The sequence below is a fragment of the Annulohypoxylon maeteangense genome, assembly GCF_022496945.1.
Source record: "Annulohypoxylon maeteangense strain CBS 123835 unplaced genomic scaffold GGS22scaffold_6, whole genome shotgun sequence".
NCBI classification, from domain to species: Eukaryota; Fungi; Ascomycota; class Sordariomycetes; order Xylariales; family Hypoxylaceae; genus Annulohypoxylon; species Annulohypoxylon maeteangense.
In genome coordinates, this window is record NW_025953253.1 from 1,742,768 (window position 1) to 1,765,925 (window position 23,158).

General features: G+C 46.4%; 8 protein-coding genes across 8 annotated transcripts; 5 read left to right on the forward strand and 3 right to left on the reverse strand.

Moving 5' to 3' along the window:
- The first annotated feature begins 562 nt into the window (after positions 1–562).
- GGS22DRAFT_160720 (putative short-chain dehydrogenase) lies at positions 563–2,203 on the forward strand. Its single transcript, XM_047960971.1, has 2 exons — positions 563–1,359; positions 1,428–2,203. Exons 1-2 carry the CDS (start codon positions 730–732, stop codon positions 1,797–1,799), a joined length of 1,002 nt encoding a protein of 333 aa, XP_047820223.1. The 5' UTR covers positions 563–729; the 3' UTR covers positions 1,800–2,203.
- Positions 2,204–2,485: 282 nt separating this feature from the next.
- Positions 2,486–4,981, reverse strand: GGS22DRAFT_128176 (major facilitator superfamily domain-containing protein). Its single transcript, XM_047958391.1, has 5 exons — positions 4,925–4,981; positions 4,315–4,862; positions 4,065–4,191; positions 3,337–4,012; positions 2,486–3,275 (listed from the first exon to the last, which is right to left on the reverse strand). Exons 2-5 carry the CDS (start codon positions 4,610–4,612, stop codon positions 2,703–2,705), a joined length of 1,674 nt encoding a protein of 557 aa, XP_047820224.1. The 5' UTR covers positions 4,613–4,862; positions 4,925–4,981; the 3' UTR covers positions 2,486–2,702.
- Positions 4,982–5,731: 750 nt separating this feature from the next.
- On the forward strand, positions 5,732–7,637 carry GGS22DRAFT_160723 (uncharacterized protein). Its single transcript, XM_047960972.1, has 3 exons — positions 5,732–7,249; positions 7,325–7,498; positions 7,558–7,637. Exon 1 carries the CDS (start codon positions 5,792–5,794, stop codon positions 6,962–6,964), a length of 1,173 nt encoding a protein of 390 aa, XP_047820225.1. The 5' UTR covers positions 5,732–5,791; the 3' UTR covers positions 6,965–7,249; positions 7,325–7,498; positions 7,558–7,637.
- Positions 7,055–7,637, reverse strand: GGS22DRAFT_128183 (uncharacterized protein). Its single transcript, XM_047958392.1, has 3 exons — positions 7,558–7,637; positions 7,325–7,498; positions 7,055–7,249 (listed from the first exon to the last, which is right to left on the reverse strand). The coding sequence occupies exons 1-3, from the start codon at positions 7,616–7,618 to the stop codon at positions 7,146–7,148; spliced, it is 339 nt and encodes a 112-aa protein (XP_047820226.1). The 5' UTR covers positions 7,619–7,637; the 3' UTR covers positions 7,055–7,145.
- Positions 7,638–7,911: 274 nt separating this feature from the next.
- GGS22DRAFT_160724 (DnaJ-domain-containing protein) lies at positions 7,912–9,425 on the forward strand. The gene is made up of 2 exons (XM_047960973.1): positions 7,912–8,238; positions 8,296–9,425. The coding sequence occupies exons 1-2, from the start codon at positions 7,945–7,947 to the stop codon at positions 9,337–9,339; spliced, it is 1,338 nt and encodes a 445-aa protein (XP_047820227.1). The 5' UTR covers positions 7,912–7,944; the 3' UTR covers positions 9,340–9,425.
- Positions 9,426–10,150: 725 nt separating this feature from the next.
- GGS22DRAFT_160725 (serine carboxypeptidase S28-domain-containing protein) lies at positions 10,151–11,906 on the reverse strand. Its single transcript, XM_047960974.1, has one exon. It carries the CDS (start codon positions 11,840–11,842, stop codon positions 10,247–10,249), a length of 1,596 nt encoding a protein of 531 aa, XP_047820228.1. The 5' UTR covers positions 11,843–11,906; the 3' UTR covers positions 10,151–10,246.
- A 1,549-nt stretch (positions 11,907–13,455) lies between these two features.
- On the forward strand, positions 13,456–15,594 carry GGS22DRAFT_128192 (IgA peptidase M64-domain-containing protein). The gene is made up of 7 exons (XM_047958393.1): positions 13,456–13,823; positions 13,895–14,025; positions 14,092–14,123; positions 14,194–14,352; positions 14,401–14,925; positions 14,980–15,018; positions 15,097–15,594. The coding sequence occupies exons 1-7, from the start codon at positions 13,598–13,600 to the stop codon at positions 15,521–15,523; spliced, it is 1,539 nt and encodes a 512-aa protein (XP_047820229.1). The 5' UTR covers positions 13,456–13,597; the 3' UTR covers positions 15,524–15,594.
- Positions 15,595–19,231: 3,637 nt separating this feature from the next.
- GGS22DRAFT_160728 (uncharacterized protein) lies at positions 19,232–21,490 on the forward strand. The gene is made up of 4 exons (XM_047960975.1): positions 19,232–19,631; positions 19,689–20,144; positions 20,209–20,662; positions 20,722–21,490. The coding sequence occupies exons 1-4, from the start codon at positions 19,416–19,418 to the stop codon at positions 20,964–20,966; spliced, it is 1,371 nt and encodes a 456-aa protein (XP_047820230.1). The 5' UTR covers positions 19,232–19,415; the 3' UTR covers positions 20,967–21,490.
- The last annotated feature ends 1,668 nt before the right edge of the window (positions 21,491–23,158 follow it).

Below are 23,158 nucleotides of genomic sequence, written 5' to 3' on the forward strand. Positions count from 1 at the left end.
ACCAAGATATCTATGGGAAATATTATTGGTAATGCAGTATTCCCCAACATATGAGATGTCTTTGTTTTTGGCTAGGTATCTAGCGTGTAGGAAGCCGGGCGTGGGAGAAAGAAGGTAGGTACTAGGTACCTAGCAAACAGGTAGTTAGGTAAATTAAAGATGTCACATTCCTTTCTGCAAAGGTCTTCTTTATGTCTCAGACATGCATATCTATTCTAATGCAGCTATCCTATATGGTGCAAGATGATTGTGTAACAGTCAGCAGGGCTACCGTTATATTAATTTACCTACCTACCGGTAATACCTACCTAGTATAGGTACCTATAGATAATTTGTGACAGATCAAACGCCACCACTCCCGTCTCCTGCAGGCCATGCAGCACGTTCGTTATACCGTGTATAGGTAAATACTTAGGTATTGACCTACTAGGTACTAAGTACAGGTACATTCCCTCCAGGCTGTTTTCTAACTCTGGTGTAACAAGACATGTGGAGGGTGACAATTAATATAGGTTACACTATGTTAAAGCCAGCAAGTACTAAGAAATGCAGCCCTTACGTAGTTAGTATTCGGCATTCGTTGAACTAGTGAGTACTAGGGGCTTCACAAGTGTTCGTCGCAGGGCTATCAAAACACATCAAAACATACCTATTGTCTAACATCCATCTCATCTACTCCATTTCTTCTTCCAGTCATCACGTTGTTTTTTATCAATATTGTAGTGAGCTATGTCTGGTACTGTCATCCTCACTGGAGCAAACAGCTCAGTCGGTCTCCATGCCGTGAACCATCTCCTAGAAGACTATCCCCAGTCCACTGCAATCCTGACTGTCAGGAATGCAACTGACAGCGATGTCAACACTAACAGTCTACGGTCTATCGTTTCGCAGTATTCAAATGCCCGTGTTTCCATCGTTGAGGTTGACTTATCCGATTTGTCGGCTGTGCATAAATTCGCCGACAACCTTTCAGCGTCTATCGCCGCTGGAGAGTATCCCCCTCTTGAGGCCATCATATGCAATGCTTTCTACTGGAATCTCATCGCCGACCCGCAACTCAGCATCGATGGATATGAGATAACTATGCAAGTTGGGCATATATCCCACTCGGCGCTTGTTCTTCGTCTTCTCGACCGTTTCGGCCCAGACGGAGGTCGTGTCGAGACCCTCTCCAGTATCGCACACTATCGACGCAAGAACTCGATGACGCAGTTTCCTCCTGAGATTCCTTCCGACCTGAATCAGCTCGTAGTCCCGCCTCCTAATGAAGATAAGCAAGGTTGGGGCAGCCATCTATATGGCACGTCCAAGTTAATTATCACTATATGGACGTATGCGTTGAATCGCTACTTGCAAAATGTAAGACTCATACCCTATAACTATCAATACCATAGGTATTCATCGTTGACTGATACCATTACTCGAAGGATCCAAAGTTGAGTAACATCACGGCCGTGGCCATCAACCCGGGGAACCTCATGGACTCTCGAGCTTACCGAACTAACACACCCACGTCCCTGAGAGTCATGGCAAGATATCTCATGCAACCACTACTACCATTTATTCGCCGCTTTCTTGATAATCAGTTTCGGCCATCATCAGCAGCAGCTATCGACATCATCGATCTGGGACTCGGCAAGGCGCATGCCGGAGAGCGAGGCTACTTCACACTTCTAGACAAGGATGAGCCCGACTCTGCCGCCTTAGACGAGGAAATTCAGAACCAGATATGGGCGAAAAGTATGGAATGGGCGAAGATCACCAAGGATAATTGCTCACTGACAGCCGCCTTCGGGTAACTGTCAACTTAAATGAATCTGTTCGGGTGGTGTAACAGTTTGCTACCTCCCTGCCTGGGTAGCAAGGTATTAGACTGGGCCTATAATGTTGTGTAATTTAAATCCTCCTACGTAGGCCGAAATTTGTCAAGTACGATATCTCCTATTGATGTAATGTAATATGATGCGCTAGGTAGCTAACGGGGACGTCTAAACTTAGCAAGATCGAGGTCAGAAGCTTCGCACATTTGGCAATAAATGAGGATCATCCATAGATGAAACTAGGAGTATTATCGCAGTGTTTCGCGGCTTTTTGGGTGGCTAAGATCCCTAAGTTATAGTGGTTATTCATCGAAACTTAGCGGGTAGATTGCTAGACCTAATACGTACCTAGTTACGGGGCCAAGAACTTCGCATCCTCGGAGGTAGAAGGCGACTCTAGGGCTACGTAGCGCGATTTTTTTTGTGACTTAGGCCGCTGAGCTGTCGCTACCTAGTATTCACTAAACTGTAGTGGATATATCGCTACTATGCTTCAGCTCCAGCTTAACGCTCATATGGATAGTATTGTACTAAAACATTATTCAATCACGCACTAGGTTAAACTGGGAGCGTACTTAAAATGCGAAATTTCCCACCTTAAACATCCGAGATCATGAGTAAAAGGTACAACATTAGTAAAGAATATTTTTTTCATAACTTAAGTACCTACTTAGTATCTGAATTGCGGCTACGTTGACGTCTAGTTTCCAAGGATTGCGCCTACACCATCATAACCAGTATATCGAGCTGACACCAATAAAGCAATAAGATCGATGATTGATGTGGTACATGTAGGATACCTTCCCGTAGCTCTACTGAAGATACTCCCAATCAAGACGAGTATGTGGGTGGACCTTAGACCTCCCTGTCATAGACGACCATCTAGATAGTTGTGGAAGGCCCCGCATCGGCGTCGCCTATGTCGTGGGCAAGAGATTGGGCGAAAGGCGAATTCTTGCGCATGGTCGCGCCATTGAAGTAGACGAAATAAGTCGCCGCCACAAGGATTAAGCTGATACAAGCTAGGACAGTGTTCGCTATTTGAAGGCGATAAGGACCCGAAAACGCGTTGTAATAAGGCTCGGCGCCCCACGTCAAGGCACCAGCCAGAAAGTCACGAGCGAAGCCGTTGCCTCCAGTTGCAGATGCCGAATAAGGGCCGTAGGCGGCCACCATATAGTCGATGGTGGTCATGTAAATTGTGTAGTTAGCGATACCGATGAGTATGCAGCCAAACATCGGGCCACTCCAGTGTGATCCAGGGGTACTTGTCCAAGCAAATATCAACAACCCGATAGGAAGTAGTGGTGCAGTGAACAATAGCCACCATAATCTTGATTCGTATTGGGCGTACTCGCTGTGAGGATTCTTTGCCCTTAGTGCTCGGTTACGACTGATGATAGGGATAAAAAGCAAATAGCCGATCAAGTAACCGATGCCAATGGAAATGAACGCCTGTAAAGTTTGTTAGCTTTTACCCACCCTGATACTTCAGAATACCGAGCCTATGACTTACAAGTCCAATTTGGATGATAGTAAAATCCCAGATTTGGAAGACGAGACCAAGAGATTGAATTTGCATAAATATCAAGGCGTCGCTGAATCCAGAGAGAGTCGATAGTACCATCACGATCCTTTCAGTAGCGAACATACGGAAAGGCCGCATCCACAATTTCAAAAGATCCTTCGGAACTAGAATCTCCCTACAAGTCCTACCTTCCTGGGGGCCATAGACATTAATCGTTTCGCCGGTTTCCTTCTGCTTATTTTTGCGTAGCTTCGCTGCATGGAAGTTAAGGAGAATAGGAGATCGGGTTTCTGGCACAAGACACAGGTGTAACAGCTGAACAGAACCTCCGACAATGAGTTGAACCCAAATACACCATGTCCAGTCGAGATACGTTTCGAGGAATCCACCAATGATAGGTCCGATGATAGAACCACCAACGGAAGAAAGGACAATGAAAGCAAGAGGGTATTCTTGGCGACGTATAGTGTACATATCGGCAACAACTCCAAGGGTCACACTTCCGCCGGCGGAAAAGAGGCCACCAAAAGCACGCCCAATAAGGATATCATGGAATTTTCCAGAGCGCCTAGCGAGGGCGACAGGGAGACACATGAGGTTGACGAGAAGAAGCGAGAATTGAAGAACCGGCTTTCTCCCAAATTCTTCTGACCAGGGTGCCCAACTAAGAGGAATGTTAACTTATGGACAATATCGTGAATCGGAGAGAATCCTACAGTTCACATCCAAACGCGTACGTGACCAAGAATACAGCAGAGCCACTGACAGCGGCTATCTGACTGACACCGAATTCCTTGCGAATGCCGCTTTGCGCGTTTGCGTACAGGGAGGCATTTAAGTTCACTATTGGAAAATAGTTAGAATCAACAGCTCGCGGAAAACTGAGCCCGGGCTTGCGGAGTTACAGGAACGAGTAAACGAATAGATAAAAAGCGTAGATATGAACAAACTTGAAATGTAACATACTAGAAATTTGGACCAGAAAGGTGCAGATCAAGGTCGTCCATTTCAGCCACCAAGGCCACGCGGATGCAAGGAGCTCTGGAGAGCTCTGTTCTGTAAGGATGATGCGAGGCCCATCCGTACCTGCATTTCCCTGTACTAGTGTCGCTTCGTCATGAGATACGGTGTGTTTGGGTACGCTTTTTTGCGAAACAGAAGAAAGCGACGACACGGTAATCTCGGTTGTCAAGTCATTAGCGGTGAATGAGGGTTGGCTGGCCTTCTCAGGAGGCCCGTCTGGTCGAAGTTGTGTGAGAGACATTGTTATCCGGGGAATATATCCATAAACGAATAACTAGGGTTAAAAAGATAGGAGGTGCAGAAGGAATCCGGGTGCTTCCATGAAAGAGAAAAGATGGGGAACGGGAATATATATTCACCCTCTGGCCTCTCCGGTTTCAAGGGCACGGGGAATAGATTCACCCCATTTAAGATTCGATATGCCATTTCATCAGCATATAAGAAAAAACGCGCTACTTGAGGCTCCGGTCCGCGGGCATTGTTGGTCAAATCTGGTCTCGTGAGCTACTTTAAACTTACACGCACGCCATCTCGTCCCTGAAGAGCAGCTTACCGAAAGGTAGAGCCTTGTGCAGTTATCCATCATGCACCATGTGGAAAGTTGGTAGTGCTTGTGACATGATACGAGGATAACATGGTACAAGGCTTTAATTCCACAATTCTTCCCAACTCGGACCTCTGTTGCGGGGAAGCACTCGAGGGCTTGACTAAGTGAGTTCTTAATTCAAGAGAAGTTGACGAGCCGACCGGGCCGTAGTAAAAGGTAAATGTGGGATCATGATCCAAGTGATGTAGAATGAAGGCCTCGTGAGAAATTGTGGTAGTCAAGTACCTAGGTAGTCAAGTAGTGCTGATAACCAATTACGGGTATTGATCTGATGACGTGAGATCCATGTTTATCTATCATGATGTCTGTAAGATCATTAGAATTAATTTCTACTCAGTTGGTTATATATAAAGTGATGGGGTAATCTGGGATTTGAATAGTAGGGTGAATGTGGAATAGGAGAACCTACAGTGCTTAGCTCGAAGTTGTTGAGGGGTGTCCTATTTTAAACTATCGTAACCATTAGCGTACATGTTGAAACTTTAGGCCTAAACCCAAATTTAATCGGGCACATACAGATATGAATATGGAAATCGACATTGTAAAAAGTGAGGAATGAAGGACCCCGTGGGGAAAACGTGAGTTGCTTAAGGAGCCCCAGAGCCGAGTAAGTCGGAGATAATGCCACTGCTTTTGCCACAATACCAGCCACACAGCCACATTAATGAAATCTGGACCCACTCTACTCTACTAAGAGGTAGGTATGTATTTCGTACCAAGCATCACCGCGACTAACTTTCTAATCTACGATAACTTTGAACCAAATCATCTTTTTATCTATCAACAAAACAACAACGTTTTTGGAGTAGCGCCATGCCGCCCCAAATAAAACAAGATCTCAACCGTTCCGGCTGGGAGTCGACTGACTTCCCGTCGGTATGCGAAAACTGCTTACCTCCCAATCCATACGTCAAGATGCTTAAAGAAGACTACGGCGCCGAATGCAAGATCTGTACGCGACCCTACACCGTGTTTTCCTGGTCGGCCGACCGAGCCCATGGCCGCAAGAAGCGCACGAATGTCTGCCTTACATGCGCTCGTATGAAGAACTGCTGCCAGTGTTGCATGCTCGACTTGCAATTCGGCCTACCTATCCAGCTACGTGATGCCGCCCTCAAGATGGTCGCACCCGGTCCACAAAGCGAAGTCAATCGCGAATACTTTGCTCAAAACAACGAGAAGGCCTTAGAAGAGGGACGAGGTACCGAAGAATACGAAAAGACGGACGAGAAAGCGCGAGAACTTCTACGAAAACTAGCGAATAGCAAACCTTACTTCCGAAAAGGAAGGGCTATTGAAGATGGAAGTGCGACCGAGTCAAAACCTAGCGGTAGTTCAACGGGAGGTGACCCCGTGGTTGGAGCAGGCATTGGCGGACCCGGACCGATACGAACTCGCGATTCCAGAGCTGCTGCAGCTGCAGGTGCAAGGCCTGGCGCGAGACAGGGAAGAGGAGGTAGACCGTTCCCGAGCGCATCGCAGCTACCTCCCGGTCCCAAGGACTGGATGCCACCTCCCGACAAGTCTATTATGAGCCTGTTCGTAACGGGTGTCGAGGACGATCTTCCCGAATACAAACTCCGTGACTTTTTCAAGGAGCACGGAAAGATCAAGTCGTTGATCTGTAGTCATATGTCGCACTGCGCATTCATCAACTACGAGACAAGAGAGGCGGCCGAGAAAGCTTCTGCGGCTTGTCAAGGCCGCGCGGTGATTGCGGGATGTCCGCTACGAGTACGGTGGAGCATGCCTAAGGCTATCGGTACCATGAACAAGGAGGAGAGAGCAACGATGGCTAGGGATGGACGATCGGCGTTTCCAGATCAGCGACGTGCACAGAACGGCCCCAAGGCTATCGAAGCTGGGCCTGGTCGAGGTGCATCGGGAGAGACTGGAGTTGCGCAACAGGATCTCGATAGTATGTCTTTACTCGCAGCGCCGCCGGGTGCTGAAGACGTCAACTACGCTAGCTTGGCTGGAGATTAAATCAGAAAAGGCGATGCATTGCATGGGCGGCGTTCAGGCATAATGATCATAAAAAGGTTTCGGGTAGATATCAATGGTCGTTACGCATAGCCACCTGACGAGTGGCGATGATGTTTGTTAGTACACGGCGGGTATCATGATATAATACAATGCTTCATGGGCTCAATGATTTTAGCCCTTGTCATCTATCGCTGCACTTCTTGCCGTCAATCTTGACTGTCTGGCCGCCCGGGAATTTCACCGTATCATTGTCTCCACGTTCGGTTTCTTCGTGTATCCGTAGCTCTACACAGATTGTTAGATGCAGGATGAACTACAATGTTTTTACTTAAAAATTTTTTTTTTAGTTTCGCGACATACTGTATCTTTCGCCGTCCTTCTTGCCCTGCACTATGTTTTGACGTAATATAGCAGCAACTTCTTCCGCATGCTTTATGGCGCCTGGTACTTCGGGGTTCGTCGGTTCAAGTGAGGCATTGGCTCGGAAACCTTCACGTATCGAGGATCGCGCAGCACTTAACACTCGTTCGTCCCCTAATTCATACAGTCAGCAGTCATTTAATAAGAGTTGCGTCGAGTTGAGCGTATCGTACCTCGGAAGGCTATACTCGCCGCTCGGAGTAAGCCTCTATAAGCAGGTAGAGCCATCGTCATGTTCTTTTCAAACTCAAATAACTCCAAGTAAGATATTATGCGGTCATAAAAATAATTATTTGGAGCTGCTGTTGCTTGTAAATCGTAAAAAAATTAGTGGCTTGATAGTGGTCTAGGTTGTATCAATAGTGGCTGATGTCCTTTATGAGGCTGAGTCAACTCTAACCTGGAACCCACCAAATAAGCTCCGCTAGTGCATTTGTACCCCCTGCGCCCTGTAATTCGTTGCTTGACTTGTGAAGTGAAAAAAAAGTTTCCCACTTGAACCCCCACATTTTATTTTTCCTCTTTTCAACCAAAATCGAAACCGTACACTGATAGTGAAAATGGCCTCCGCGACAACTGTGGCACGGCCACTTCTTGCCCTGCCGGAAGGTTGGTCAGCTGAGAAGGACTTTAAACCCATTGGTTCTATCACAGCGTCTACTCAACGCACTATCGAGCCTGTCGGACCTCACTTCTTAGCCCATGCCCGCCGTGCACGCCATAAGCGTACATTTTCCGAAGATGACCGAATTCAAGCTCAGGAGAGTGCGAAGAAGATTGAGAAAGATGACGAGAGTGATGTCAGCGAACCTGAGGATCCTATGATGCTCCAGCGAGAGGCCAAGGACTGGAAGGTAAACAATTATCCAACCTTAATCGTATTTTACCCATTACTAATGCTAGGTGTACAGTCGCAAGACCACTACCAAGTCTTAGGTCTGTCTAAGTACCGCCATAAAGCTACAGAAGACCAGATCAAGCGTGCCCACCGCAAGAAGGTCTTGAAGCACCACCCCGACAAGAAGGCAGCCTCAGGCAGTACCGAGGATGACAACTTTTTCAAGTGTATCCAGAAGGCCACCGAGGTCCTACTCGACCCCGTAAAACGCAGGCAATTCGACTCGGTAGATGAGAAAGCCGACGTGGATCAGCCAACTAAGAAGGAGCTTTCCAAAGGCAACCCCTACAAGCTTTGGAGCCGCGTCTTCAAGTCCGAAGCCCGCTTCTCCAAACAACAGCCCGTGCCAAGTTTCGGCGATGAGAACTCCGCCAAAGAAGACGTCGAAAATTTCTATAACTTCTGGTATAACTTCGACTCGTGGAGATCCTTCGAATACTTGGATGAGGATGTACCGGACGACAACGAGAACCGCGACCAGAAGCGTCACATGGAGCGCAAGAACGCCAATGCCCGCAAAAAGAAGAAGGCCGAGGACAACGCCCGCCTGCGCAAGCTACTAGACGACTGCTCCGCCAGCGACGAGCGCATCAAGAAGTTCCGTCAGGAGGCTAACGCCGCCAAGAACAAGAAGCGTCTCGACAAGGAGGCCGCTGAGAAGAAGGCGAAGGAGGATGCCCGCTTGAAGAAGGAGGCCGAGGAGAAGGCTGCTAAGGAAGCGGAAGAGAAGGCAAAGACAGAGCGTGAAGCCAACAAGAAGGCTAAGGAGGCCGCCAAGAACGCGGTGAAGAAGAATAAGCGTGTGCTCCGTGGCTCCGTCAAGGACGCTAACTACTTCTCTGGAGCCGGTGATGCTAGCCCCGCACAGATCGACGCCGTGCTAGGCGACGTTGAGTTGATCCAGAGCAAGATCGACCCTGACGAGGTTGCGGCTCTAGCAGGCAAGCTGAACGGCCTCAAGGTCGCGGACGAGATCAAGGGCGTGTGGAGCGGTGAGGTCAAGCGTCTTATTGCGGCTGGTAAGTTGAAGGATGGCGAGACAAAGTCGTTCCCATAGATATAGTATATGAGCTGGACCTATTAGATTCGAGGTCTGCTTATTAGTAGACGGAATACCAATAATCTGCAGTACGCATACACTCCTACCTGAACTGGTCTAACAAATGTGCCCAAGAAATTCCCGAAACTTGTAGGAAGTTCAATAGGTAAGTTGCCGACTCCCGTTCTTTTTCTGGCATCAAACGATCATTTCAAGTTTCGGTGCGTGAGGCAATTGCAATTGACTAGCTACCTAGGTATTTTCTGGGGGGCCACCAGTTCCATATCATCCATCCATTTTAGCCATACGCCACTCCCTAGTCCTCTTGCAATATTTCTTCTGATTTCGTCCACGAACTTTGCCGACTTCCTATTGAGGTAGATGGCAATATGATTCAAGAAACCATTTCCGCATATCATGAGATAAAACGAATAGAAAAGTAATTTTCCATTGAATTGAAAGCCCCTTTCCATCTTACCCCGTCCCCTATTTTTGAGAAGCAGGCCCACTCTTCCAGGTCCAAGTCTTTTGTAAACTTCCTGTAATTACCCAGTGAGAGTCAGTAGGCAATGATGGGGCGACGGTAAATCTTGAATGGGGTAAGAATCGAAAGAATCGAAAAGGAAATGGAAATGGCACAATGAGCCTGGGCAATATCGCGCGAGAGCATCTAAAAACCATGAGTTAGGTACCTAAAGTTGTCTACCTACGAACGACAGCCGTAGAGTCAAATAATGAATGAAACGTCTAGGATATAGGTATTGAGACAATAAAAGACTGTGTCGCTATGCACTCCTATTACGACGATGGGGACCAAACTTTTCAAATATACAAGAGTAATTATTATATTCCAAATGACATCATGTACATACGAAGTTATGTGGCTAGATACCTAGGTAATTACGGTTGTCATCTTTATATGACTTTATTTCTTTTGGTCATAAAATTCCTGCACCCAAGTGGCCATGTTGGCGACCTGAGCGTCGGCAACGGCCTTGACTCCAGGATTGACAGCCCAGTTCTGACCGTACAGATCAGAACAATGCGTGCCATGTTCTACGACTCGGATGGGGAATTCAGTCGTGCTCTCCTTCGGCCCGTCAGGTCGGAACTTAGAGCTAAGCGTCGCATCCCTCCACGGATCCCATTGTCCGTTGGCCATCATCAAACGGGTTGTGTTGGTCTCTAGCCAGCCGCCGGTATACGTGTTCACGTCCTCAGCGGACTTGCCTTGGGCGATACCGTACTCCGGTTCGGGGAACCAGAGCGGGCATTGAGAGCGCCAGTATGCCTTGTTGACGAGGCGCGAGACGAGTGTCGGTTGGTCCTTCGGCGCACCATCTTGCCAATACTCAAAGGGCTCGTTGCACAACATCCAGTTCCATTGTCGGTTACCCGCATTGCTCGGCGAAAGGTCGTGGTAGATCGGATTCGAGGCGTTCAGCGATTGGAGGCAATCTGTATTGTACTTGCCATCAAAATAACCGTAGCCTTCGCACAACCCGGGAAGCTCGATTGTTAGGAACCACTTAGCATAGCCGTCTAGTGCCTTTGCCAAGCCAACTCCCTCGGGGCCGGGTACGGCGTTGGTAGTATTCGGGAACTGGTTCTCGATGTAATCACAGAATCTGTAGTATGGATTGTATCCTAGAGAAGTGCTGGAGTAGAATTGGCCAGACTGCCAAGTCCAGGGTCCATTCTCCAAAGCTGCAGCAAAGTCGGCATCCTCTAGATTAGTAAGCTGGAACTTGGCCTTCAGCTGAGTCTTCTCCTTAGGACTTCCGTGTAGAAGGACAGAATCAACGTAGTCGATGACTGCGTTCAAGTCCGTGCTGCAGTTCTGAGGCGTTGCCTCCTGGACCGGGACGAAGTATTGCCAGAAATCTCCGATGGCTTCTACCACACCACTAGTGCCGTAATACGCCCAGAATGTACCGGGATCTTTGGCGGCAATCCAGCCAGCCAAGGCGCCCGGGTAAGATCCACCCGTGAAGATCCATGGGGCATCTTTGGCACTGCTTTTTCCGGTCGTGTCAAAGGGCGTATCGAAATTGTTGGCAAAATAGGTGTTGTCCTTGATAGAGTTCTCGAGAGTGAGGTACTTGAGGTTCGCGACGGTTAAGCTGTCGAAAGGAGAGGATTCGCCCCAGTATCGGTGCTCTAAGACAACGACTGCAGCGCCAAGCTTCTCTGCAAAAAGCCCTGTCAAGCGCTGGTTCGTAGTGTAAGTTATGTTGAAACCATCCGCAGCTTGCTCGCCCGGATTCACAAGAATGACCGGCGAACCAGGACCTTTCCAATACTGCGCCCCATACCAATATCGCTGCGAAAATGTGCCGAGATCAGGATTAGAGTGATCAAGTAACTGCTCGAAAGTACCCCAACCGGCGGTGCCGTTACTAGCGACGAGGAAAGTATCTTCATCAATCGGACCAATTTGCATGCCAGCTGTATGCCTCATGAAACTGGCAGAGGCACCGGATGCCAACAGTAGCTGGACGACTGCTGTGATTGACTTCATCTCGGCAATGGTTCCAAGCGCCTACATGCCCGTAAGCTAACAGACGAGGTCTGTTTTCTTTTCTTTTGTAGAGGTACGGTAGATTTTATAATACGCGCTCCCGAACTCCCCCAGCTAGATAGATAACACTACCTACCTCCTGCAGCTTACCCCCGGACACGCGCATATCATCGCGTGCTCGATTATCGTAGCGACCTTCCCTTTTCCGCCGATGATCCGCATGGAGATAGCCAATGACAAGAGTCTAAGCCATCCTTCCGCATTTGGATAAGCCATTGTACCTGATGAGAGACACGGCTTCTAATACGCCAATAAGCTGGAATAAATAAAACATTAGGTACCTAGGTATTGTCCTAATTTCATGTAAGTCAGGTAACTATTCTTTTTATAATAGGTAGTGTCTCATTTTTCCCGCTGACTCGCGGTAACAACGTCCCTATAAACCTGTACATTATTAATACCTAGGTAGCTAGATCTTTACCCAGTTATTAAGCCCATGATCCTTCGATCCTTTGACAACGGTTGTGCGTATTATACTATCGACAAGGGTAATCCTGTACCATCCAATCTTTAGTACGGTTCATCAATGCCTTGCGATAGAAGTTTGATTAGGTAAATAACTGGATTGGGTAGGTATTTGGGAAATTGGCTAGCTGATCATCCACCCGAAGGACTGGATGATCGACCACGCCCAAAGCGCTAACTGTCAGATACGAGACCCAAAAGGCATTTGGGTACCTAGGTAGGTGCCTAGTAGGTTTAAATAAGCTTATGCCATGGCTGCGATGTTTGTTTGAATACCTAGTAATAAAAAAAACAGAGAAAAAAACGCAAGGTTGGATTCGTCGATTTGATTAAGCGGTTAACCCGTCAAAGTATGTTTTCATCATTCGCATTGAATCGATGTTTATTAGGAATCCCCATTCAGATAACATCCATCGTGTTACCTCTTTAGCGCTACCGCCTAGGCCTTATACTCTGACACCAGTGGATGTCTGCAGGGTATTATAGTGCGATGGTGGCATGAACATGGTGTCGGGTACTTTTCTTGCCTTATTCTTACTCTGCTCGCTTTGTGGAGTAATAAAATGGTACTTGTTTCTGAATTACATGTTCATGAATCTTACATCTGTTCAAACATTCTGTTAGTGTTAGTTTCAAGGTTATCATGATGACCAGCATTACTTGATCCGTCAGCATTCTATCTCATATCTACCTACCTAGGTACCTATTAACCAACAGCACCGACGAAAGTTTGTGCATTACTGTATATTAAAGATCTTACGACCTCTCGTAATATTCACGTTGAATTAAGCTTTACGCGATCCTTCTCCCTACCTATCACTTGGCTAGATACCTACTATATCCAGTTTAAACCTTTTCAAACATTATTAAGAAAACTTTATATATTAGTTCAGGAATAAGCCACCTGCACCTGATTCTCTTTCTTCTCGCGATATATCTTACCTGCAAACAAAATGGAACAGCCGGCTGATAGGTGCATCTTATCTTCTTGGCGGATAGATACGAGACTTGGCAGTACGCAGAGGGTTGGTACGCTTATATAGATACCTAGACTACGACCATTATTGGAGAAAAGTATAAAGATTAAGCGTTTTTGGAAGGTCAGTTCGCCTATTCAGAAGTGCCGACCGTATGTCGTGGTTATTAAAATGTAGAACATCCGACTATCAAGCTGTGTTCCGATTGAACTATAGCAAAATCCTGTCTTGATTGTTTTCTTGTATCCAAATCATGGATTTACTCAAGACTTTGCTAGTCGCCCTCGTGGCTATACCTGTGACATTCGGACAGTTCTGCGAGCATCAATGGGAGGGGAAGTGGGCGGACCACGAGGTGGATGGTGTTCCATATCTCCAAGCGAGGGACTACATTGATCCTCCTGATCTAGAGATCAGGCCTCTCATCGTAAACGGACCCTCGAGAAACCGTGTGGATCTTATATTCTTCAGCGATGGATGTGCGTACCTATCCAACATCTCGCCATGGATTAACAACTATGAGGTCAACTGATCTGATGCTGGTGGGCAGATACTTTGGAAGAGAAAGAAAAATTCTTTACCGACGCTCAGTTTCTCGCAGAGAATATCACAAATGGGCATACGTTTTTCGATGTGCTTCCTTTGTTGAATTTTTGGGCTGGGTATACACCCAGTACTGATGTACGTAACATACACTACGATATACGATGCCAAGTATGATATCCCTCAAGTCTAACTTCATGACAGAGCGGTATTGGCACCGGTGGCGTGCCAAAGAAGTGCGTCTTCCCTTTTCCCCTTCAAAAATATTTTTATTATGACCCGATTATTTACGTTGCGTGGTTACAGTACTGTTTATGGTCTTTACCGTGACGGCACCGAGCTACGTGGTGTGTATTACGATAAGCCAGAGATAGCACGCGCTGCCTGTCAATCAACAGACGCTTGCGACTATCCCATCCTCCTCGGAAATGATCCACTGTATGGGGGGCTTGGTGGTACATTCACGTAAGATATATCATATTCCAACTCATATTGCCCTACTGAAATCCCCAGGGTGATAACATCTTCTCCGATCAATGGACCTGCTATCCTCCGCCACGAGTTAGGACACTCGATCATCGGCGTCGGTGAAGAATATGACGGGGGACAGGTATATACCGGTGTCAATGCGGCTCACAACGCAAGCTCGGTGCCCTGGACATCGTGGTATACCAACTCTTCCGCGGAGCCAAAGGTTCAGCGGTCCAACATGCCGATACAGGCATATCCATGGACGTTGCTAAACACGACACAAAGCTGGAGTCAGAGTTTCGTCTCGGCTGGCTCATACAATACACATCTAGTTCAGGTCAGCCTGAGCGGTGTAACAAGTACCAACGACTTGCGTGTAGAGATCGACGACAGGGACGTCGGCTGGGAAATAAACCCCGTGGTCGGGGTCGATCGGTATATCTACAATATGAAAGTTAACGAGGCCCTAACTCCAGGAGATCATGAGATAAAAGTCACTCTTCTAAACCAGGAGATAGAAGGAAGTGCACAACTATGTAACCTCGAAGTTATTGAGTATGGCGAAGAGTAAGCCACCTCCTACTCAACTTGAAGGCTATCAATTCTCATGCTAATGTACAGGTTCGATTTTGATGCTGGGTATTATGGGTTATATCCAACGTAAGTGTTCAAGCTTTACGTATCTTGTTATTATCTAGTTCTTCAAATTTGGTTACGTACCTATGCTTACCTTGATAGATTCTCCGACACGAATGCAACCTCATTCCGACCTACAAACGACCTATGTTTGATGCGTAGCGTCTATTCCGTGGACTTTTGCGAAGCTTGTATTGAAGGCCTATGGCTGTCTCTTTTAGGCTCAGTCCGACTTATCGAGAACTATACGGAAATTGTGGATAAGGAAGGCTCAACACTGGTCAAAATTGATCTCCTTCCTCTTGCAAAATACAGACAAGGGGAAAACTCGTATGAGGAAGCCTATGAGATCATATGGTACGGCGGTGAAGAAAATATAATCCTGGAAGATTGGACAAACAAGACGCATGCGTTTATAGTGCCCAACACTACAGAATTTGGGATAGTGGTTAGATTTTGGTCGGAGCAGATTAGGGCTACTAATCACACTGCGCTGGTAGATAGGAGGAGATTTAGACTTATACCTTAGCTGGTGAATCTTAGTTTCGGGTTCGAGTAGTTATCTCAACCCCCTCTATTAATTACTATTCAATCGTATCTAACTAAACTCGAGCAAGTTTTATTTCCAGGGGTACTTGAACATAAGCTTTCCATACGTTGGCGTGCGTATGCTTCATTCTAGGAAGGTAATAGATCACCAGAGTATCCGTAGTTATCGTCATGAATCCTACTAGGTACCTAGGTAGGTAGTGGTTCAAAACGGTCTTCGACGGTCCTACATCCTAGATGGCTAAGTCTACTTCGTACGAATTTAATGATTAGGCGACCTCAGTAATAAACCGTGGCTCTTCTGTCTTATTATTATTCCAAGCATGGAAGAAAAATGAGGTAGGTGTTTGGTAGAAGTGGGGCGAGTGCGAAAAGGGGTAACTGATAGAACATATACAAAGGTACCTACGTACCTACGTACATAGGTACCTATATAATATTATTAATTAGATCAGACCAATTAAAAATCAGATTTAAGTACTAGGCACCTATTTAATTTTCTGGGGAGAATTATGGTGGGTCGTTCACCTAAAATAACCAAGTTGCTAGGTTACTGACATTGAACTACACAGAAAATGAGTGTGGTTTATAGATACGGCATACTGATTGCAGGAATTGACCAATTAAAAATTGATTAAATACTAGCGCGTACTGATTTTAGACAGGTACAAGGTACTTGTTCTTAAGATAATATACGACGTGCTCTGTTCACACTATATAAATAGGGGATCACTGCTTATATAATCAATTTGAGCCTCAATACGACGTCGAGGAGTTTTTCTATTGGCTGAAAAATGATGTATATTAAGACTAGGCACGAAGCTTAAATATATTATACGTAGTACGGAGGTAGTAGGTACTCACACTCCACCAATGAGATTGGAGGAACTGCCGTCGTTGCCTCGGAGACTCGACAATACCTAGCAATGTACTACTGATTGTAGCTATAGATATAATTGAGTCACGGTATAAAAACCATTAAACTTATAAGATTTTTTTATTTTTCGAACTCCACTGATCTTGTTAATCAGTAATCCTAATCAGCCTTCCCAACCTGCCTTTGGAAAACCTATATATACTCGCCTTTCTCCCTCTCCTTCTTCCCTTTTATTTTTCCTTCCTAACTCAACTTCCTTTCTTCCTCACTTACAAACCACTACTAATAATCTAGGTCCACTAAGGTAAGCAACAATCTATTATCTCTCCTACTTCTCTCTGCTACTTCTCTCTACTACTTCTCTCTCCTACTTCCCTTTCCTACTTCTCTTAATTCCAGCCTTCACCTTCCATCACTTCTACCTACAACATTTCCTTTTTTCTACATCGCCTTTTCTTCTTCGATCTTTCTACCCATCTACCTAGTAGGTATTTCAACCTTCCCTTGGAAACTTTCTCCCTCACGTATCATCTCGTCACTGGCCCATCTCTCTTTCTCATCCTCAGTCCAAATCCATCGCATCACACCACTAAGGGTACCTAAGTACCTATTCTTTTCGACTTTCCCTTCATCTGCCTCGTACATCACCCCCGTCACCTGCCATGAAACTTAACCACCTTAGCCCCACACCATATCACAACTTTTGCCCTACTTCCTTACATGATCTTCTCTATCAACTGTATCCATAGATAGAATTTCTACTCGGCACCTACCCACTACCATCTTTATCTTCCTCCCCTTCTCACTTAATTCTCATTTCTTCCTTGATATCTCTTCTCGTACTTTACAATAATCTTTATCTCGTAACCCACCCCACAAAAGTATTTCCTCATTTATTATCTACCACCCGCCCCACTCTTACCATCAACGCACTTTCATCATTAATCACTTCCTAATCTTCGTCCCACTTCTTCAACTTCAACATCATATTCTATCGTTCTTAATCACTTCCATTTTCAATCTATACATCATCATATTCTAACAACTCACAGATCGATATCGTATACGCTAGCAAGTCATGCAAATAAAAAAAGTGCATGGGCCAGAATAATTCATGCACAAAGTAAGTAAATCCCTTATATCCATTACAAGCTTTCTACATCTTCATACATCGCAACATACCCTTCTTCCGTACTCCAACTAACATTCACTTAGCCAAATAATTGTCCCAGGTTATGGCGACCTTGGCTTCATAGTTCTATCTTGAATAACCTACGCTGTCGCCATCGCCTGGACTCCTGCACTAGAACCCCTTCCTCTGGGCGTATCGCCCTTGGTCTTTTGAGCATCTCCTGTGCGGGGCCTGGCGATACGCCTGGGCCTTCTCTCGGACTTAGTCGCCAGTCTGAAGTGGAAAGGGTGCCTCGTCTCCGGATAATAATACCCCCCTCGCTTCACTCACACCTACCGAAGGTCACTGGACCTCCGTGGAGAAGACGGAGTGATAAAAGCAGGGAAGCTGATCAAGGAAGAGAGGTGCATTATTCCTTGTAGGCCCTACTCCGTGTCGTCTAGCTAGTCTGCAGTGGGACGAGGCCATTCCCTCCGCTTGGAACTTGTTCCTCGCGGAAGCGTTATCGCTGGCCTTATCGGGAGTCGACTTGGGCGCCTCCCGTGTTCACCTGCCAAGGGGGTTACAGCCCTGGATGGTGACGTCCCTCGGAGGGCAAGGGGGTCCCGGCGGTATCCCCGAGGAGGATGGAGGGGATACTGACCAACGCTACGCACCCACCCCCGTGCAGCGGTAGCCACGGTGTGACAGTAAGGGACTAACGATCTCATGAAGGGAGGTCGCTTACTGGAAAATCGACAAGCACTGTGGTAGGGGAGATAAGCCCCTGAGTGCAGTCATCTCATTTGGGAGACTGCCAGGCCGTGAAAGATGTTGAGCTTCCAGCAATAAAGGTCAGGTAACGGGGGGCTGTCCAACCGGTGCGATCCCTGCCATAGGATCCCTGGTGTCTGGGTCGAGCAGTCCCTGGGTATCTCCGCGAGACGAGGAGGTATGTTGCCCCCCCTTTTGAACGATACTGACAATGTTGGTCGGCATGGTGGGGATGCCACACTCGTGACTTTGTCACATAAGCATCATAAGCACTTTTCAGCTTTTGCTTTACAAATTTTTGAACCCTCTCAGCTCTGCTGATTCTTTTTTTTTTTCATCTCAATCACTGGCTTAGCTAGTGTTGCGAAGAAGAAAGCTTACCTGCATAGAAACCAATGTCGGCGGTACTGTTATTGTGCTTCATTATATCTAGCTGTTGTCGTCGAAGCTATCGACCTAGATGTGTAGCCCCTTTTCTCTTCATGATTACGTAAGAAATGCGGTTCATTACCTAATTGAAGTTTGGCTTGACCCCTAAAACCTAGTGGGTGTCCGCTATATCTTAGTGGGCTTATAGGTGGACAGACCACTATTAGGTCTGAATCTTAGGTTAACCTAATACAGTATTCAGCGATTGATTAGGTACGCACTGGGCAAGGAACGTGGCTGATATGCGAAACTTTTGTTGGTACCTACCTAGCTAACAATTGCTCTTTTACTACTTATTTGTCAACATTTCTATATTCGTGACATTGGTTTTCCCCTTCATATAGGAATCTCTTTTCTATTGAACTCGACATGGTGGCGGTGTTTACTTACTTGCCTAAAGTGGCAGGTGTATCGAGTTAGTGGGTTCGCCAAGCAACGGCTCAATCTAGATCGGAATCTCCAACCGACCAGGGAAGAGACGATAACACCGGGGTAAAGAGATACGAGACATCGGCGTCGATTGAGATATCTTCTAAAGTTGAACATACACCTAACCAAGACTCAATTAAGCATATCTAACCTATTTGCATAATTTTGGTGTTTTGAAACTATCGTGTAGTCACTCACTTGTAGATTTGAAAGCTCCTAGGTGTCTCGCGGAAGAATCGAACTCGTGCGACGATGCGGGGTCTTACGTTACTATTCACATACCTCATCAGCATCGCCACCGTCCTTTCTACAGTAAGCGCATATGTCGGAACCGCACCGGGCAAAACACCACAATTCCAAACCCTCCCTTCCCTGCGAGAGCAAGCGAGGCTAGTAGACGGATGGACAGAAGAACGCAAAGCGCTTATCCCAGGCCTGTTGCGCAAATACGGCATCGATGCGTGGCTAGTCAGAACCCCATTATCTTTATTCACACCACAAACGAAGCGTTAACACCCCATGTAGATGAGCCAGCGGGAATACGCCGAAGACACTGTCTTTTGGGCGCTCAAAGAAGCGACGGAATTTTCTGCGCGGCGACGCACTACGCACCTGTTCCTCGCGGACCCGGTTGGTGGTGCGCCGACGAGCTACTCATGGATCGAGAACACGGATTTTGTGTGGACGGATCTACGGAAGATACTTGCGGCGCAGCAGCCGCGCTCGATTGCGCTGAATACACATCCTGAGCTCGCGTTTGCCGGGGGTATGCATGCGGGCGAGTTAGACGCTGTGGTGAAGGGAATTGGAGAGGAGTGGAAGGATAAGTTTGTACTAGAGCCTATGCTGGGCGTTGAGGTTATCGCGACGATGGTGAAGGGTCGATTGCCGTGGTATCGCAAGATGATGGAGACAGCTTGGGCTATAATCGAGGAGGGATTCAGCGAGAAGATCATCGTACCTGAGAAATCCACGAGTTGGGTAAGTCATCTCGTGTATCGAGTGAACGTGGCGAGATCCTAGGCTAACGATTTTAATTTCGAAGGATATCGAATGGTGGATGCGAGAGAGGATTCAGTCTCTGAATTACACCACCTGGTTCCAGCCCAGTGTATTCATTCTGACTGGGTCGGGATTCTCGGCCGCCGATGATCCTTCTGCCATGGACGACCCTCGCGCGCCGGATAGGCCGATCACGTATGGTGACTTGATTCATACGGATTTCGGCGTGACGGCGCTTGGCTTGAATACGGATACGCAGCATATAGGATACGTGCTCTATCCTGGAGAGACGGAGACTGATGTGCCGAAGGGCTTTATTGAAGGCCTCAAGAAAGTCAACAGGCTGCAAGATATCGTGAAGAATAACATGAAGATCGGCATGACTGGTAACGAGATTTTGAAGGTGGCTTTAGAGCAGGCTCATAATGAAGGTATCGAAGGTAAGATTTATTGTCATGCTACTGGAGAATGGGGGCACTCAGCAGGGACAGTGATTGGTATGTCTTCATCATGTATTCTGTACCTCCTTTCGCTATTATTTCGCTAATTTTCCCAGGTATGACTAATCTTCAAGACGAAGTTCCGGTTCTTGGAGATCTCCCACTGCTCAAAAATACATTTTATAGCATTGAACTTTTCGCGGAACATTTCGTTCTCGAGAGGAATAGAACTATAGTCTTCCCTCAAGAAGAGGATGTATACTGGGACGACGCGACGAATAGTTGGGAATGGGTCTACGGAAGACAAGAGCAACTTTTGCTTATTAAGACCCCTGCCGAAGATACGCTGACTGAGCTTTGAGGCGGCTCGGGGCTAAGATTTTTGTTTACTTTGATGTTCATTGCTTCATTGATAACTTGAAAAACGGGTTAGCGGTTCTAAATGACGCATTCTGAAGAGCTGTTGATTCTATAGAAAGATGTTGTGTACTATGAGATATGGAGTACTTACATCGCGTCCGCTGAGCATGCTTATAATGGACACCGAGCTCCCCGAGCCAGTACGGAAATCCGCTGGATAGAGGCTCCGGCAATTATTATGTCCGCTTTTCTTTTCCCTTTTTTTTTGTTTCATAGGTAGCCGCGCCGGTGAACGGGCTTAGGTGAAAAGCCTCTTACGTGAATAAGGGATGGCGGAAGCTTGGCTCTTCTCAACGCCAGGTTCTCGTCCAATTAGGATATAGACGGCTTCTAGAGTAGCCGAATAAATGATGCGGATGGCGGCTGATGATGCAATCGCGCTTTAACTGGACCAAAGTGGAAGTACACGATTCCCGCTTTGCTGCAGGTCAGATAGAAGAAAGAGAGAAAACACGAGCTTCCGAGACTCGACCCAACCTGAAACTACCAATACAATACGTAGCATCTAAGACTGGCGTAAAGCTATTGACGAAGCTCCCCATTAGCGTAACACGATAACGCGTTGCTAGTTCTACGATGCCCTATAGCCATCAACCAATAGAAAACCGATAGCATGTAGTTATATGAGAAACTTGGAATTCTATATGCCTTATTATCACTATGATAGCGGGACATCCCGTATCGTGTGATCTTGAGGGGGAGTATGATCCGCGATGACGAAATCGCCGCTCTCCCATGATCAAGGCAAATAACAGTAGACAATAAGAGACGGCGAATAAATAACTCGTCTATAAGTGCGATCCATAGGGATCCGTACCTACCTAAGTAGGTTCTGGAGAAGAGGGAGGCGTCGGACAGGAGGATGACTCGGGAGGTCCGCTTGAGCCCCTGACAGACAAAGTCCAGGTCAGGTCTTGCTTCTCGTTATCCTATCGGGTTGCCCAATTAGATGGTGCCGAGCGCTTGTAGATACCCAACGCGGGGCAGGATCGACAAATAGGATTGCCGTATATGCGAACGATGTGTCGTTCGCTATCTGTATTTGATGAAAATAGCCGTAAATTCGAGTAGACGAATAAATAAGTGAGTAGGTAGGGTATTTTATATGTTTTATTGTAGATATGTAATAATATCAATAAGGTGTGTAGCTGTGATGATATCGGTCTCTGGGACGTAAAAGTAGTAATTTGAGATGACTAGATCTCTTTAGGGCCGTTAATAATACCAAGCCAGCGGTGGTGCAGCAACCTTAGGCTGTGTTGCCGACTGAAGTAACACAGTTTTGGTTACTGATTTGCGAGAAGGACCTAATTTTTGTCTGACGGAACAGCATCTCCAATTGACCCTAAACGCATGATTTCCTATTGTTACGCAATCATCATACATCGATCTCGGGTATGGATGCGATGGATGCCAATTGGGGGAGGAGTAAGAAGAATTTCAAGATAGAATGAAGTTCGATACTAGCCGAGATCAAAGTTCGGGTTTCGATTGCACTTATTACCTAGCGACCTAGGTAGGTATGTATGTACTAGACCTTGTCAGAATTGGATACATGCATGGAACAAGCATGGATTGCTGCATATCAGACTGAAAGATGGATAAGAGGTACATCGTTTCACTCGAAAAGATGAAACAGTACATGACGTTCAATATTTCAATATACTTCAGAATTGGTACCTTATCTTTTTTTAGCCTTTAGATCATGTATCTTCCCGCGCTTCCACGTAATTAAAGCTTTCCAATCAAACTGCCTTCCTGTTTGCATCTGCATCTGCATCTGCATACTTATGATATTAGAGATATTGATATCGACCCATCGAATTATTCCTTTTCCCTCCCTTTCATCTATTTGATCTGGAGCACTTCCTCGTAGATACCCTAGAAGTCGAATGTCTTTTTGTATTGTTGTCGTCCCATTATTCTCTCATCAACCAATACCGTAATTGATGAGTTGCGATTTGTTTTTCCTATTCATCTCGTATTCAAGTATCGAGAGAACAACTTCAACGTTATAAATACCTAGGTACAGACAGTCCCCAATTATTTTTAAGTTAGTCGCCCCCTTATCCCTTTATTCCTATGGGTGTAGATGCACGTTGACGACTGAGAGGCGCGACTTCCGGTACCAAC